This window comes from Mustela erminea, chromosome 18 (genome assembly GCF_009829155.1).
Source record: "Mustela erminea isolate mMusErm1 chromosome 18, mMusErm1.Pri, whole genome shotgun sequence".
In the NCBI taxonomy this organism is placed as follows: domain Eukaryota; kingdom Metazoa; phylum Chordata; class Mammalia; order Carnivora; family Mustelidae; genus Mustela; species Mustela erminea.
The window spans coordinates 48,783,531-48,798,004 of NC_045631.1; the positions used below are offsets into that span (position 1 = coordinate 48,783,531).

General features: G+C 38.8%; 1 protein-coding gene across 5 annotated transcripts in view; it reads left to right on the forward strand.

Moving 5' to 3' along the window:
• HELZ (helicase with zinc finger) overlaps positions 1-8,833 on the forward strand; it is a 162,614-nt gene extending 153,781 nt beyond the window's left edge. For all 5 annotated transcript variants that reach the window (XM_032322670.1, XM_032322674.1, XM_032322671.1 and 2 more), the window contains one exon: positions 5,687-8,833. In XM_032322670.1, the coding sequence (XP_032178561.1) occupies positions 5,687-6,021 (335 nt within the window). In that variant the 3' untranslated portion in view covers positions 6,022-8,833. The remainder of the gene's footprint in view (positions 1-5,686) is intronic.
• Positions 8,834-14,474: the final 5,641 nt, after the last annotated feature.

Consider the following 14,474-nt stretch of genomic DNA (forward strand, 5'->3'; position numbering starts at 1 on the left):
AATTTAATTCAGCACTACGTTGAGTCCATGTTTATGCTCTGGAAGGGGAGTAGATCTATCTCTGGGAGCTCATCACTTTGATCATTTTGACCTGTGGATGAATGAAAGAAGTCGTGGAATTTAAACTGCATTTCTAAATAGAGTCACCTTTGCTTGGGAGAAGTTTGTTTTCTGGCTTTTGATCAACCCCCCTCCACCCCCACCCCCACCTCCACCGCCACCCCTCCTCCAGCCTTTCCCCAGGATTAGGGGTGGGAGGAGTTTGTTGGGTCAGCATCAGTTTTTAAGGATTTATTGTTAATAAAGTCGTTGACAGTTTGCTACACAGTAGAGTTTGGCCAGGAGAGAAACTAATAAAGTCCAACATTTTGAGATCTAGAAATCTTGTGTTTGTTCCTTGTATTCTAATGGACTGAGAAATCCGAGGCTAAAGAGGGGGGGAAAAAGGCATAGAAAGGCATGGGAATGGCCCTCTACTGGATAGTTCAGTGAAGTCTGAAGTCTTTAGCCTTGAATGCAAGTAAATGCACTTTTATCTTCCCTCTTTTTTTTTTTTAATATTAAATGTGAGGAAACAATGGTATTATTTGAGTTCTCCAACCTGTAGCCTTCTCTTTATAGGCTGTAGACATTGATTTTTGCGAATAAGTCTGTGATCTCTTTTGGATGATTTTCTGCCCTGGTGGCATCAACCTTTGTATTTGAATTTAATTTTGTTCATCTTTAGAATGTGAATCTGTTGTTTCTGTAACTGGCATTTTTGAGTATGTGCCATGTAAGCATATTTTTAGAACAATAGACATAATAGGACAAAAGCATTAGAAAGATTTTGGTTTTGTTTCCTGGCAAGAGACGTTGTCATTTTAATTTTTAAACGTTCATGAATACCTACAATGTATAAGCAGCTGTATTTTTGCTGAGGTTCCTTTGTCATTTTAAAGGTGTGACATACATACGCTCATATTATCGTACCTGAATTTCTTGAGAAACATCTCAATTACAAATCAGTGATAAGGACTTGTTAATTTTTAGTTGTTTTGTTTATTATCATTTATATTTTAATTATAATTTAGTTTTTATTTTTAAATTTATTTTTATTTTAAAAAATTTTAAATTTAAATTCAATTTATTCAGCATATACTGTATTATTAGTTTCAGGGGTAGAGTTCAGTGATTCAACACTTGCACAGAACACCCACTGTTCATTACATGTCGTGCCTCTTTAACCCCCATCACCCAGTTACCCCATCCCCCACCCCTCTAGCAACCCTCAGTTTATTTCCTAGAGTTAAGAGCCTCTTGTGGTGTGCTGCCCTCTCTGTTCTTCTCTTATTTTATTTCTCCTTCCCTTCCCCTGTGTTCATCTGTTTTGTTTCTTAAATCCCACGTATGAGTGAAATCATATGGTATGTGTCTTCCTCTGACTGACTTAATTCAGTTAGGATAATACATTCTAGTTCTGTCCGTGTTATTGCAAACAGCAAGATCTCATTCTTTTTGATGGGTGAGTAATTATTATAATTTATTTTAAAGACAACATCCTTTCTCTCTCTCTTTTTTTTTCCACCTTAAATTATAGGGTAAGTTTTGGCCCAAACCAGTAAAAACCTGACTTGAACTGATAAGGTAGAAAGTTTCTAAATAACTGTCCAAAACACATGTCATTTTATGGGGTCCTTTCCACAAGTACACAGTTATTATTTTGTCATAACTAGCAGACAAATTGTAGTATTCTTTAGCTGAAAGTAACAGTTAAGTGTTAAAAAATGAACTCAAGACCACGAGTTTCCTGAAGCACAACTTCCTGTCCATTAGTATTTATTTATTTATTCCTTTTTAGAAGAATGCAGCCTTAGCCACGGGGGAATCAGAGGGAAAATAGTCCCCACGCGGGCAACTTCTTTCTGAAGTTTGAGACTTCAGTTAAAGAAAACTGTTCATATGGAATTGGTTTGGTATTTAAAAGTGGTCCTTGTGTCTGATGTGGTCATATTTTCTCCACACTTGAAAGTCTGAGAGCAGAGAATTGTGTCTTTGACTTTTCTGAACTTTGGATTTCCTGTTTTGTCACTGATCACATGTCCTGCTCTTGGAGAATGTCTGCTGAGGAAGAAGATAACAGATAGGTTTTGTGTGCTTGAGGAGCTGGGGTCGTGGGCAGGCTGGTCACAGTGCTCAGCCTTTACACCTAGTGGTGTCCCCCCCACCCCCGCCCCAGGGACGCTGCATACTTCATCAGACATTCTCTAGTGATGTTTGGGTGAAAATGTAAGATTAGCTAGAGATATGCACTTTGAAAAAGATCATTGGGTGTCAGATTAGTGATGCTGTTAAAGCATAGTTTCTCTTCTTCGGAGAATATGTGATAAGTCACATTAATAGAGATCTCAGATTTGTGGTTCATTAAGTGTGTAGGCATTAGGTGCAACTGCCTCTGGGCTTATTTTATAAGTATTGATTATTTAGTTGAAAATATTTTATACTCTAATTATATTGTCACGAAAATGAGAGCATGGTTAAATAAATCTTAGTGAATAAGAACAGTAAGTTTTTGAACAACCAATAAAATATGTTATAGTAGCTAGTATAGGCCACTGTTATAGTGAAATGTTTGGCTTTTTTTTTTTTTTAATGTTTCAGGGTTTTATTTAAATTTTAGTTAGTTAGCATACAGTGTAATACTTGGTTTAGGAGTAGAATTTAGTGATTCATCATGAAATGTTTGTTAAACTAATGCTCTTAAAAGTAATTGTTTTACAAAATCAGTGACATCATCAATGGACAAGTGAGAAATGTTCTAAAAATATGTTAGGTGGCTTAAGCTAATTTTTTAAAAAGATGTTATTTATTTATTTGACAGAGACACAGCGAGAGAGGGAACACAAGAGAGGGAGAAGCAGGCTTCCCGCTGATCGGGGAGCCCAATGCGGGGCTCCATCCCAGGACCTTGCGGTCATGACCTGAGCCGAAGGCAGAGGCTTAACCCACTGAGCCACGCAGGCACCCCTTAAACTAATTTTTTAAAAAAGATTTTATCAATTTATTTGACAAAGAGAACACAAGTAGGCAGAAAGGCAGGCAGAGGGAGAGGGGGAAGCAGGCTCCCTGCAGAGCAGAGAACCTGATGCAGGGCTTGATTCCAGGACCCCGAGACCATGACCTGAGCCGAAGGCAGAGGTTCAACCCAGTGAGCCACCCAGGCGCCCCTTAAACTAATTTTTAAAAAGATGTTATTTATTGGGGTGGGGGTAGGTGAGAGAGCATGAGCGGTGGAGGGAGAGAGTGAAGCCGACTTCCTTACTGAACAGGGAGCCTGATGTGGGGCCTGATCCTAGAACCCCGAGCGCGTGACCTGGGCCAAAGGCAGACTCAACCAACCGACTGAGCCACCCAGGTGTCCCTAAACTAATTTTGGACAATGTTATGAATTTTTTAAAAACATTGAATTTATTTATTTGTTTTTAAAGAGAGAGAACACAACCTTGCGAGCAAGAGGAGGGTAGAGGGAAAGGGAGAGAATCTCAAACCCGAGCTGAGCACGGAGCCCAACGTGGGGCTCTCTCCCGTGACTCGGAAATCATGACCTGAGCCAAAATCAAGAATCAGATGCTTAATGAATTGAGCCACATAGGTGCCCCTGAACAAATTCATTGATTTCTTAAGTTTTAAGGTAATACTATGAAATTAGCATGTTGGTTCAATGAAATGCTAAGACTAAAAAATGAAGTATTTTCACTTACCATCTCAGTGCACAAATAGATAGATAATAAACATAGGGAAAAGAATCCATAAATATCTGTAATCAAAGACATGCAAATTAGAGCTACAGCAAGATATTTATTTATAAAATAGGCTAAGACTGAAAACAAAAAACAAAACCCACCAGTGTTGTGACGGGGTAGGGAAATGGGCAAGCATTGCTGGCAGAGTGTAGGTAGGCAGTATCTGTCTGGGGGGACGTTTGGCTGTAGTTATCGAAAGCTGTAATTATATATATATACCTTAGGACTCAGGCATTATACTTATAGGGGTTTATCATAAGGAAATAGTCATGAATATTTAGAAATATTTGTCTGTAATATCACAGTATTATCACAGTATTTAAAGGTGTGAAAAGTTGAATATAATCCAAATTTCTAAAAGCCAGAGGTTACCCAAATAACTTATGAAATATCTGTGTTACATGATGTCTTTAAGAAGAAGCACACCAGGTTAAGGCTTATCTCTGGTATAGGAGGTGAATGACTTATTTTCCTCTTTGACTTTTTCTGTAGTTTCCAAATTATCCTCCGTGAATATGTATAATCCAATAAGCCAAGGGTTTTTTTTAGCATACCAATTATCTTAGGCTGATTATTTTTAAGAAACTATAGACACAGAAGCTCTGAAAACTGGGTGAGAGTTACCATTTTGTAAGAGAGATGTACATTTACAAGGGAAATCTCTATTTGTAAGAGTATCTCCCTTTCTGTACCAGGAAGAGGAGGAGGAGTCTAACTTTCTGGAAAGTATACCTGGAGAAAACAACAGCTGACCCTTTAACTTAACCCTGCATAACAACTTTTCCCCTTGTTCAGTGGGCTTTTCCTGGTAACCTTGCATAACTGCCCTCTACCCCCAACATCTTTTGCCTTTAGCGGGAGATGTTATTTTAGTTGCTGGCTTGGGCCATTTCAGGGAGTTATTCAAGTTTCCTGGATCTCCCTCACCATATAGAAGGTGTACATGTTTATTAAACTTTGATTGTTTTTCTCCTGTTAGTCTGTCTTAATATAGGGGGTGTCTCAGCTAAGAACCTACAAGAGTAGAGGGAAAATTATTTTTCCTCCCCCCACTTTAGTTAAACATTTAAAATATTGAAAAAAGCAGTGTTTAAAAACAGGTCTTGGTTTAGTGGACAATAAAATTAGGGAAGAGTGGAGTCAAATGAGGCAAATTACATATAGGAAATGTGAAGAAAACTTTATAGCCATTTTTCCTCCACCATATTCTGTGTTTACTTATATATTGGAAGAAAAGAGGGCATTCTTAAGAAATGGAATCCAGGGATGCCTGGTGGCTTAGTTGGTTAAGCCGCTGCCTTCAGCTCAGCTCATGATCTCAGAGTCCTGGGATGGAGCCCCGAATTGGGCTCCTTGATCGGCGGGGAGCCTGCTTCTCTCTCTGCCTCTGCCTGCCACTCTGCCTGCTTGTGTGCTTTCTCTCTCTCTCTGACAAACAAACAAACAAACAAACACACCAATAAAATCTTTACAAAATGGAATCCAGTAGTACTGTTACTTAAGCTAATCATAAGAGCTGTTTGATCAGAAGTCCACGTATATAGATCCTTTCTATTTAAGAAAGAACATGTATATTCTCGTTTTCAAAGTTGAGCAGTTACTATAATAAATACCACAGTGTACACATGTAAAACAGATTTTTGAAGCAAACCTTCGGCTTTGACCTCTAGTTTTTATATGTTAGCTCTTCTCATTTACGTAGTTAATTCTTTTGCAAGTGTTATTAATGATTTGATTAGATGTGTTGTGATTTCAACATTCTGTGGCAGAAGTGGTCCGTCCTCGTGGCTATACTGTCCCTGAGTTCCTGGAGATGAGAACCAGTTGTGACACCGTGAGCCGACGAGATGCACGGATGTTGCGGGGCGTGCCCTCAAATCCTCATTACTGTTCTCTGCTTTTAGTTCCACCCAAGACCGTCAAACCCCCTGAGGATCAGCTGAAGTCTGAGAACCTCGAGGTGTCCAGTTCCTTCAACTATAATGTGCTGCAGCATCTCGGCCAGTTCCCCCCTCTCATGCCCAACAAGCAGATCGTGGAGTCGGCCAACAGCAGTAGCCAGCAGAGCTCTGGGGGCAGCAAGCCCGCCATGTCTTATGCCAGTGCTTTGCGGGCCCCTCCCAAGCCCAGGCCCCAGCCCGAGCAGGCCAAGAAGAGTAGCGACCCTCTGTCTCTGTTCCAGGAACTTAGCCTGGGGAGCTCATCAGGCAGCAATGGCTTTTACTCCTATTTTAAATAATCACTTTTTTTCCCCCTCAAGGGAGAATGTTTTAATTTCTGTTTGTATCAGTAGAATTAAGATAGTTGGACTTCATCTATAGATGCACAGTTCCCTTTGTTTTAATATTAAATATGTTCTCACTTACTTGCTTTGCTGCTAGACTTGCGACTAATTTTTTAAAAGTATATTCCATTATTTTGCATTTTTGACGTGAGTCTTTTGACAGCTTTTATGTAGAATAAAAAATATTTTTAAATTTGTGTATTGTTACATATGTTTGCATCAAGCTAGCAGCTAAGAGGTTAATTGTGCAACTATAAAAAAAAAAGAAAAAAAAACTTTGTCTAAAATGTATTTAAAAAGAAAAAAAATTGTAAGTAGCATTTACATTTATTCAATAATATTACCATATGCTGGGTTTCTGTACCAGAAATGGCCAGTTGATGTACAAATGTATGTTATTTTTGCTTAAATTCATTTAAAATTTTTTAAAATAAAGGGGCAGCATCTTCTAAATACTTTAAGTTTTATCAGCTTTTTTTTTTTTTTTTTTTTTTGGTGACAAGATGCTGCATTCTAAAACTTTTATAGTTTTAGACTATGTATGATGTGCTGTTGTAATCTCCATCCACTGTAGGATAGAGTTAAAGGCATTCTTTGCAGGTATATTTTGTATGCCACTGTTTTTTGTAACATGAAAAAACATTGGCATATTTAGTTATTTTTTGGACAAGCTATACTTCAAGCTTGTTTTTAACGTTAATTTGATAGTGTGTGTGTGTGTTTTTTTTTTTTTTAAACAAATCATGAAGCTGAAAAATTTTTAGGATTGTTGGTGCTTAGTAGACTTGATAACTATTTTAAAAATGCGTGAATTTAGTAAAATCCTTTTTTTCTCACTATGCATGTGTAAATGTTTGTAATCTGGCTTCCCCCCCTCTCCAGTGGTATAAAGAATTGTGCCGCTTTAAGGTTTGTTTTTTTTTTTCCCTCCAGTAAAAATTTTGGTACCTTATTTGATGTTTACATTAAAATGTGACATTATATATGGCAATTCCAATATTTTGCTAACTGTTTTGTTTGAGGACATCATTAAAAAGAAATATAATGTTTGTCCAAAATGTATCAAAATTCATCAAAATCTGGGGCAAAAAACTACCCTTGTTTTTCATGTCTTTTGATTCTTATAAAATAACCCCACTGAACTTGTATAAAAATATAAAATTTAAATAGCTATCTTAATTATCCTACAGTCTAAAAATTGTTTTGAATGAACTTTGGTAAAATCCAAAGGAAAACATTTACCCTCTTGAAACTTGTGGTCTTGTAACACATTTGAAACAATGCATGTCCTTATTGATTTCCTGATTTGGTAGTACTACTTTTCTACTTCAGAGATATCTTGAAACTACAATACAACTTTTTTTTTTTAAAATAAGATAAGGTTGGAAAACATTGCAATGAACCAATGGATCCTGATGATCCTTTCCAAAATAGTTTTTTGGAGGACTACTTTGAATAGGCCATCCTGTATTCACAGTACATTTTTAAAATGGGGTTGGAAAGGACCAGGAGTACAGAAAACTCCTTCCATCTCTTCTGGGTCTGGAGTTTCGTTGCTGGCGGCCAGCTACAATGCCCCCCCACCCCATCATCCTCATACAGTTTAGGAGAAGATAATGCCTTTAGTTCAAGGTTAGCGAGCCTGCAGGACAAAGAGCACCTCCGTTCTTCCGATCTGTCCTTCTGCTCAGAGTGGGTGCCCGTCATTTGCTGTGGCTTTCCGTCAGGGGCCACGAGTCTCCGTGTGAGGCAGCAGATGGAGACGTGTCGACTGCAGACGTGTTCATTAACACAGTTATAAATCACAGTTGGAAAACAGAGTCGGCAAGTTCCAGCACCACGTTTTCTCTGGCTGATGTCAGACCGCCGCATTGAACTAGGTCAGATTTTGCTCGAGATAACTTTAGTCACAAGAAAAGAAGAAAATGTTTCGCCACATAGCTATGTATTTCCGATTCTCTGACGAAACTCAAGACATAGCCCAAACGAAGATTAGATCTCCCTGATGTGAGGATGTCTGGGAGAAATCGTTTTTTTCAATTGTGATGATTTTCTCCACACACCCCCGCACACCCCTGGCAGAAATGTTCAGGAGCGTTTGAGAATAGGAAGACAGAACTAGCATGTCAGGGCTTTCAGATAATCCTTTGCTGTGGAGTGATTGCCTAATTTTCGGTTTTCCGTTCTTGAACCTTTAAAAAGCATCGGTTTAAAATTATTTGTATTTATAACGAGGTCAAGGGCATATCCCACCGCTTTACATAAATACACCGACACTGGAAGCTTTGGATAAGGAAGCTGCTAAGTCGTTGTGACAGCCTTGTTTCAGCAGTTATTTCCCAAAACCCTAGAAATAATAGCTGCTTATCCGTCCCCTGTCTGCTGTGTCCAAGTGTCCCTCATTTCCTTACTGTTCCTGCAGCCAGTCAAGCATTCGGATATCGTTTTCATCTACTGCCTTTTTAGATTGTGCCTCGAGTGCATGTTCTAGCACACCTGCCCTTCCTCGGCATCACTTAATGCCATCTTCGCAACCATAAATAATGGTTCTGAGCAAGTCTTACTGCAGGAATCACTAAATTTCTCTTGAAATGAGGCGTGACTTTTGAGGACCGTTCATGCTGTCTGGGTATTACTTAGGTAGTAGTAGCAAGTACCCAGAAAGCAGACTTAGAAACAACTTATGTATTGGGTTCAACCCTAGAGTTGAGATGGAACTCTTTTTTTTTTTTTTTTGTTAAAGAAACTCAAGTTTCTTTTTTTTTTTAAGAAACTTGATGTTAACTCTTGGATGATACCAACTATTACCAGCTTCCTTTTCTTCCAGAACAGATTTCTTTTCAGTGAAGTTAATTGTTCACACGATGTCTTTCTACTTCTTTGTTCTTCGTATCACTCTGAAGTTTTTCCTTTTTTCTTGCCAGAATCTTTTTTTTTTTTTTATCTCACTTTTTAATTTCAGTGCTACTTGAGATTTTCCTTTTTTCTTTTTTTACGTTAAAGAAATTCTTTTGGGTGGTAGCACTTGTAGAGTATCTACGTTCAAGGTTTTTCTCCTGATCTAAAAATGAATTTTTGTTAAGGTTCGAAGAAAGAAACTCATTCAGTGTAACTTGGGTATTTTCTGGTGTGTTTTTAAAAGGGGTTTTGGCTGCCAATTTGGCACACACTTTGCCAAATTGTTTTAGCAGAGCTTTGTTTTTGATTAATCAGTAGTTAATTATTGACCATTTAAACTAACATGACCTTAATTTTCCTTTCCTCAGACAGATAGGCTTTCTATGCAGGTCATTTTGCGTATATGAAATGAAATAACAACTGCTTTGTGTGATTTTTTTTTCGTGAGAGATTCTAGAATAAGTTCAGGTTCAGTGTAAACATCAGTTGGTCTTTTCAGTTCAAAGAATTGCAGAATAAGTAAAATAAGCAGAATTCCCACTGAATAAGCATTACCTAATTAAACATAGCAATCTCCAAGACCTATTTGCGAAAATAGTTTCCTTGTTTATGGAGGCATTGAAATTGCTGAGAAAGCTAACTGAATTTCCTCACTTTGAGATAATTAATATATGGTATTATCTTGCTCTAGTGTAGTTACCTGACATGTTTAATATTTTTCATGTATATACATCTTACAAGCAAAACTGTAAACATAGAAGAATGTATCTCTAGCCACCTTGGCTAGAGAGAGCCACCCTTGCCTAAGAGCCAGGGGTGTGAAAAAACAATTTCAAGTTAAAGTTTAGATATCAGCTATTGTTCTTAAGAAAATTAGATTTACTGAAATAGTCATTTAAAAAGAGACACCAGTTAGATAGCATTGTTTTATTTCATAGTTGTCTCTGAAAAGGGAGTCCCAGAAAAAGTATAAAAATACAAGATTAAAACTTTAAATATATTGAGACATACAGATTGCTGCCTTAAAATGTAATTTAGGCTACCATCCATTGGTTTTTTTTTTTTTTTCCTTCTAGCTCCACAAAGGTAGTAATTTGTCCTTTATGATTAACCAGACATCATTTCTTACAAGCCATTCCACCCCCCCGCCCCTAACAATACAAAAAACCCTTAATTTCTACCACCACCCTCCGTGTCTTCCTAAATCTCGGAATTAAATGTGTTAACCTGATTTTGCTTTCCCCTTTTTGCCGTCTGATCCACAAACTACCCAGCAATTAGGAATAATGGATAATGTTCAATGATTTCTTGTTCAAAATATCACGTAGTGATGTCCATCATATTATAAAGATACGGTCATGAAAGAGTACGTGGCATGCTCGTCTTCAGAGTTCTCATATATTAGGCGTCTTGCCTTTCCCTTCTACTTGAAGTTGGATATTTATTTGCTGAGATTTTACTGTAAAGCTGCTAAATTCACACTTAACTACTTTCATACATCTGTTCAATTAGCAATCGCAAGACCATTGTTAAAAGGAGTGAATCTTACTAACGTTTAACATTCTTATAAGACACATTCAGAAAATGTATTGTTACTACTTTAAACTAGAATATCAAACATTAAAAATAAGACATTTTTAATGTAACATTTGAAATTTTTGAAATGATGGAAAATATCTACTTTGGAATAAACTTAAAGGAAACAGTCACAGGAGTTTCTAAATTTTTTTGAAGGGAGAGATCTGATAGAAGAATCTAGACTTAGTAATGTGAGCTGCGGTTAAACCCCAAACCCAGTTACACAGTTGTCTGAAGCTTCTAAAACTAGAGCGTGAAGGAAACCCAGAGACATTCATACACGTATAGTTTCAGCAATCAGTATTAGACCAGACTTTATTTGCAATTTGTCCAACAGAGAGAGTTTATTTTGATACAAATATTAAGCATAAAACATAGTAAGTTTTCTATAATTCTATGAGTTCATTAAATGATATTATGGAACTTTCATTATGTTCTTGGGGTATCTTTTTAGCTATTTCTGCACCTCATAGAGGAGGCCTCTTCTGTATTCCGTTTTGCATACTAGCATGTGACTGCCTGCCTTAGAACTGTGTCTAGGAGGGGAAATCTATTACTTTAAAAAATACTTGGTTTGTGCAAATAAATTTTTTCATTAATACCTTTTTTTGATATTTGAGAAGTGTAGGGGATGGAAGGGGTAGCCAATGACATAGCTTCAACACAGAAGCCCACCAGTAGTATCTGTTTAAAGATCTGTCTTCTTTTAAGATTTTAGAAGCTCGAGCAGGGAGGAACGGTGGTTCTCAAACTTCAGCTAGCATCGCAGTTACCTGGGATCTTCTTGAGATACAGATAGATGGCTGGGCCCTGCCCTGGGGTTTCTGATCCCAGGCTGAAGCCTGATCATTTGCACTTGCAACAAGTTCTCAGGTGACGCTGATGCTGCTGGTCCAGGACCCACACTTTGAGAACTGCTGGTCTGGAGAAAATCCGGTGGTCTTTCCAACCGTGCATGTCTTTGCTCAGTGTAAACAACTTACCATGTGAGAAGTTTTTAGCAGTTACGATGCCATGAGTGGAACATTCATGGAGAAAGATCTCTGTGGAGTGATGAGAGCCTCTGGGCTGGCCGCCGCCATCCCTCGCCCGCATTGCCCACCCCCAATACAGTCTGTGCTGCTCTCCTGCGTTAGGGTGCAGGAGCTCGTTCGTTTCTAGGCCGAGATTGGTTTTGTGTACCCTGCAGCCTGGGCTTTGTTCTGGAAGCTGTGCATCTGGTGGGCTTAGCGTTGGTCTTGGTCCCTACACATGGAGACGAGGATTGTGAAAGGGAGCCATCAGAGTGTCACGGTACAGGAGGCCCAGTCCTACGATGGCAGTGATGTGGAGCATTAAAAACAATAAGTAATCCCCAAATAATGTGTTTGTAGTTTTTACAGCTTTTTTTGGGGGGGGGAGCGGACTGTGGGGCTTCAAAGGCAAAGGATTTGCTTTTCAAATGATGCGTTTCTCAGGTTAACAAAGTTATGCTGGATTCTCTGCCAGCAAGCATTAGGGGAGCCTCAAGTGTTGTAGATGGCAGAAAATTGGTAATTGTCTCTGATTCCTTTCCTACTTAAAACAAATCTACATATGTTTGCAACAACAGTCTGGGGGGATCCACACCGACGAAGCATGAGTTATTCATAAACCATAGGTGCGCATGTATGAGCAAGGTATTTTTGAGAAAGAAACTGAGAAAGTCTTTGGATATTTAAAAAATTGACATATTATTGTCGTTGTTGGTAATGTTACCCCCAGACTGCAGCTTGAGGGGTATCGGGCTCTGACTCTGGCTTTTAGTTTGGCTTTGAATTTACTGAGATACTAGGAGGAGAAAAAAAAATACTTCGAAAGCAATAGAGTTCTAGAATGACTTAGGTGTAGAAGTACCCATGATAAGCATCAGAGAACGCACAGCTTTGGAATTCTTCAACTACAGCACTTCCTCCTTGAAAGGCTTGATTACCCTTCCGCGGGGATTGTGTCCACGTTCAGCACAGTTTCCTTTGTCCGTGTCCAGCCCACAGGGAGCTCTGGTTGATTCACATTTGGCTTTGCATGATGCCGTGTATGCAAAGACCTCTCTCTTCCTAGGTTGAAGTCCCAACCTGTGGGTTCCGCCTGAGAACGTTTCTCAGTCCTCCCCTCCCGTGCAGAGGAAGGGTCTTGGATTTCCATAGATCTAGACCGTGCCTGCTTCCTGTCGGTCCGTGTAGGACACTGTACTGTAGCCGCTTTTTCTGTGCCCGTCATCTGACCTGATTCTTTGGAACCCATGAAGGTACTGGTTACATATAGTAGTTGTATCCTAGGTAAATATGGTGATGAAAATACCTCTTCTCAAAATTATAAAGGTAATGGGTTTTGCATTTTGGAATGGGTCCTGTTATTAGTGACAGGTTTGTGTGTGTGTGTTTAATGCTTCAAAAAATACAGTTCTTATCTGAACTTTGTTTAGCTAATGTCATACAGTCAGTTACTTAGCAAATCCATACGGGGTCTTACTTTGGCAAGTCTTCCAGAGGGAGGCTTTATAAAACTGAGGTGGTCTGTCTAAGGCTCTCCCCAGGCTCGTTTGTGCAGCCATCTAATAATCTTAATTTCTGGCAAAATTATAATGATTATTTTTTTTCTTCACAGTGAATGATACCTCATCTGAGAGGTTCTAATACTTAAAGAGTTTATCCTTTAAAGTGAAAATGACTTTGTACCATAAAATAGCCCCAAAGGCACTCTCCAGGGTCTTTATTTTCTTCCTTTTTTGGGGGGAGGGTCATTTTCTTTTCTTTTCTTTTTTTTTTAACCTGGTTTTGGAATTACTTTATCCACTTTGGTTACTTCGAACAACTTTTCCATTTTGGGGTGGGGGGGTGCGGGGTCTACACTTCTTACATTGTGATCATTGTCTCAGTGAAGTTCTTTTGTCTTAAAAGATTCATGGTAACACAAAATGTATTTTACTGCTACAACTAAAATGTATTTATAATAAAATGCCTTTTTAATAATTTGGAGATTGGTTTATTGCCTGCGAACCACAATTCCCTGCTTTCTTTTACTTTTAGGATCCAAGGTCTGCCAGAAGTTAGGCACAGCACCTTGACCTCGTTCATGATACTAGCCATGAAACTAGCCGCAGTAACAGCTCAGTGTTCATTTGTAAAATTCGAACCAGTTTCTGGAAATCTATGACTTGACTTAAATCTCTTAAACCTCAGCGGTAGCAAAGGCCTGTCATATTTATGAGGGCCTAAGGTGTGACAAAATGTACCGGTCTCAGAGAAGTTGCCATTCAACGCAGATCTGAGGAACTGGGAAGAATCACCAAGGTCGCTTGTTAATGCTGGGCTTGTGCAGCCCAGAGTTAACTACAAAACTTATAAACTTAGTTTGCATCAATATATGATATGGGTGTAATACTAATACATGACAGAGTGGTGTGACAAGCATTAATCCAACTATCCCCCGAACCCCCAAATGCTGGCTGTGCAGAAAATCACCCTGAGTCAGGGTCTTCTTTTTCGCTGGGGGAATAACTCTTTGCATCAGCCATGATGCGATGTTGAGAAGCATTAGCAGGTCGCAGAATGTTGTGGGCCCTGGCTGTTTTATTTTTAACATCTTATTAGTGTGGCACCATAAATCTAAGTTGACTACACTGTGCTTGAAGTTTGTAAATGTTTAAGTGGATAGGACCCTCAGCCTCTCCGAAGGACAATTTATAATCCTTACTCATTGCAGCAAATCAGTTTTTAAGCTGGGTATCTTGCTTTCTTTGAGTTGCACTGATACGACATGACATAAATCGTCTCTGGATTTTGAAAAGAGAAACACCTCTTTACGTATGAATCAAATGGATTTGGAGGACTCCCCGAGCGGCTGTCTGCTCTCGTAGAGGTAAGCCGGGCCCCGTCTTCAGTGGGAAAATGCAAATAAGACCCCCAGATGTT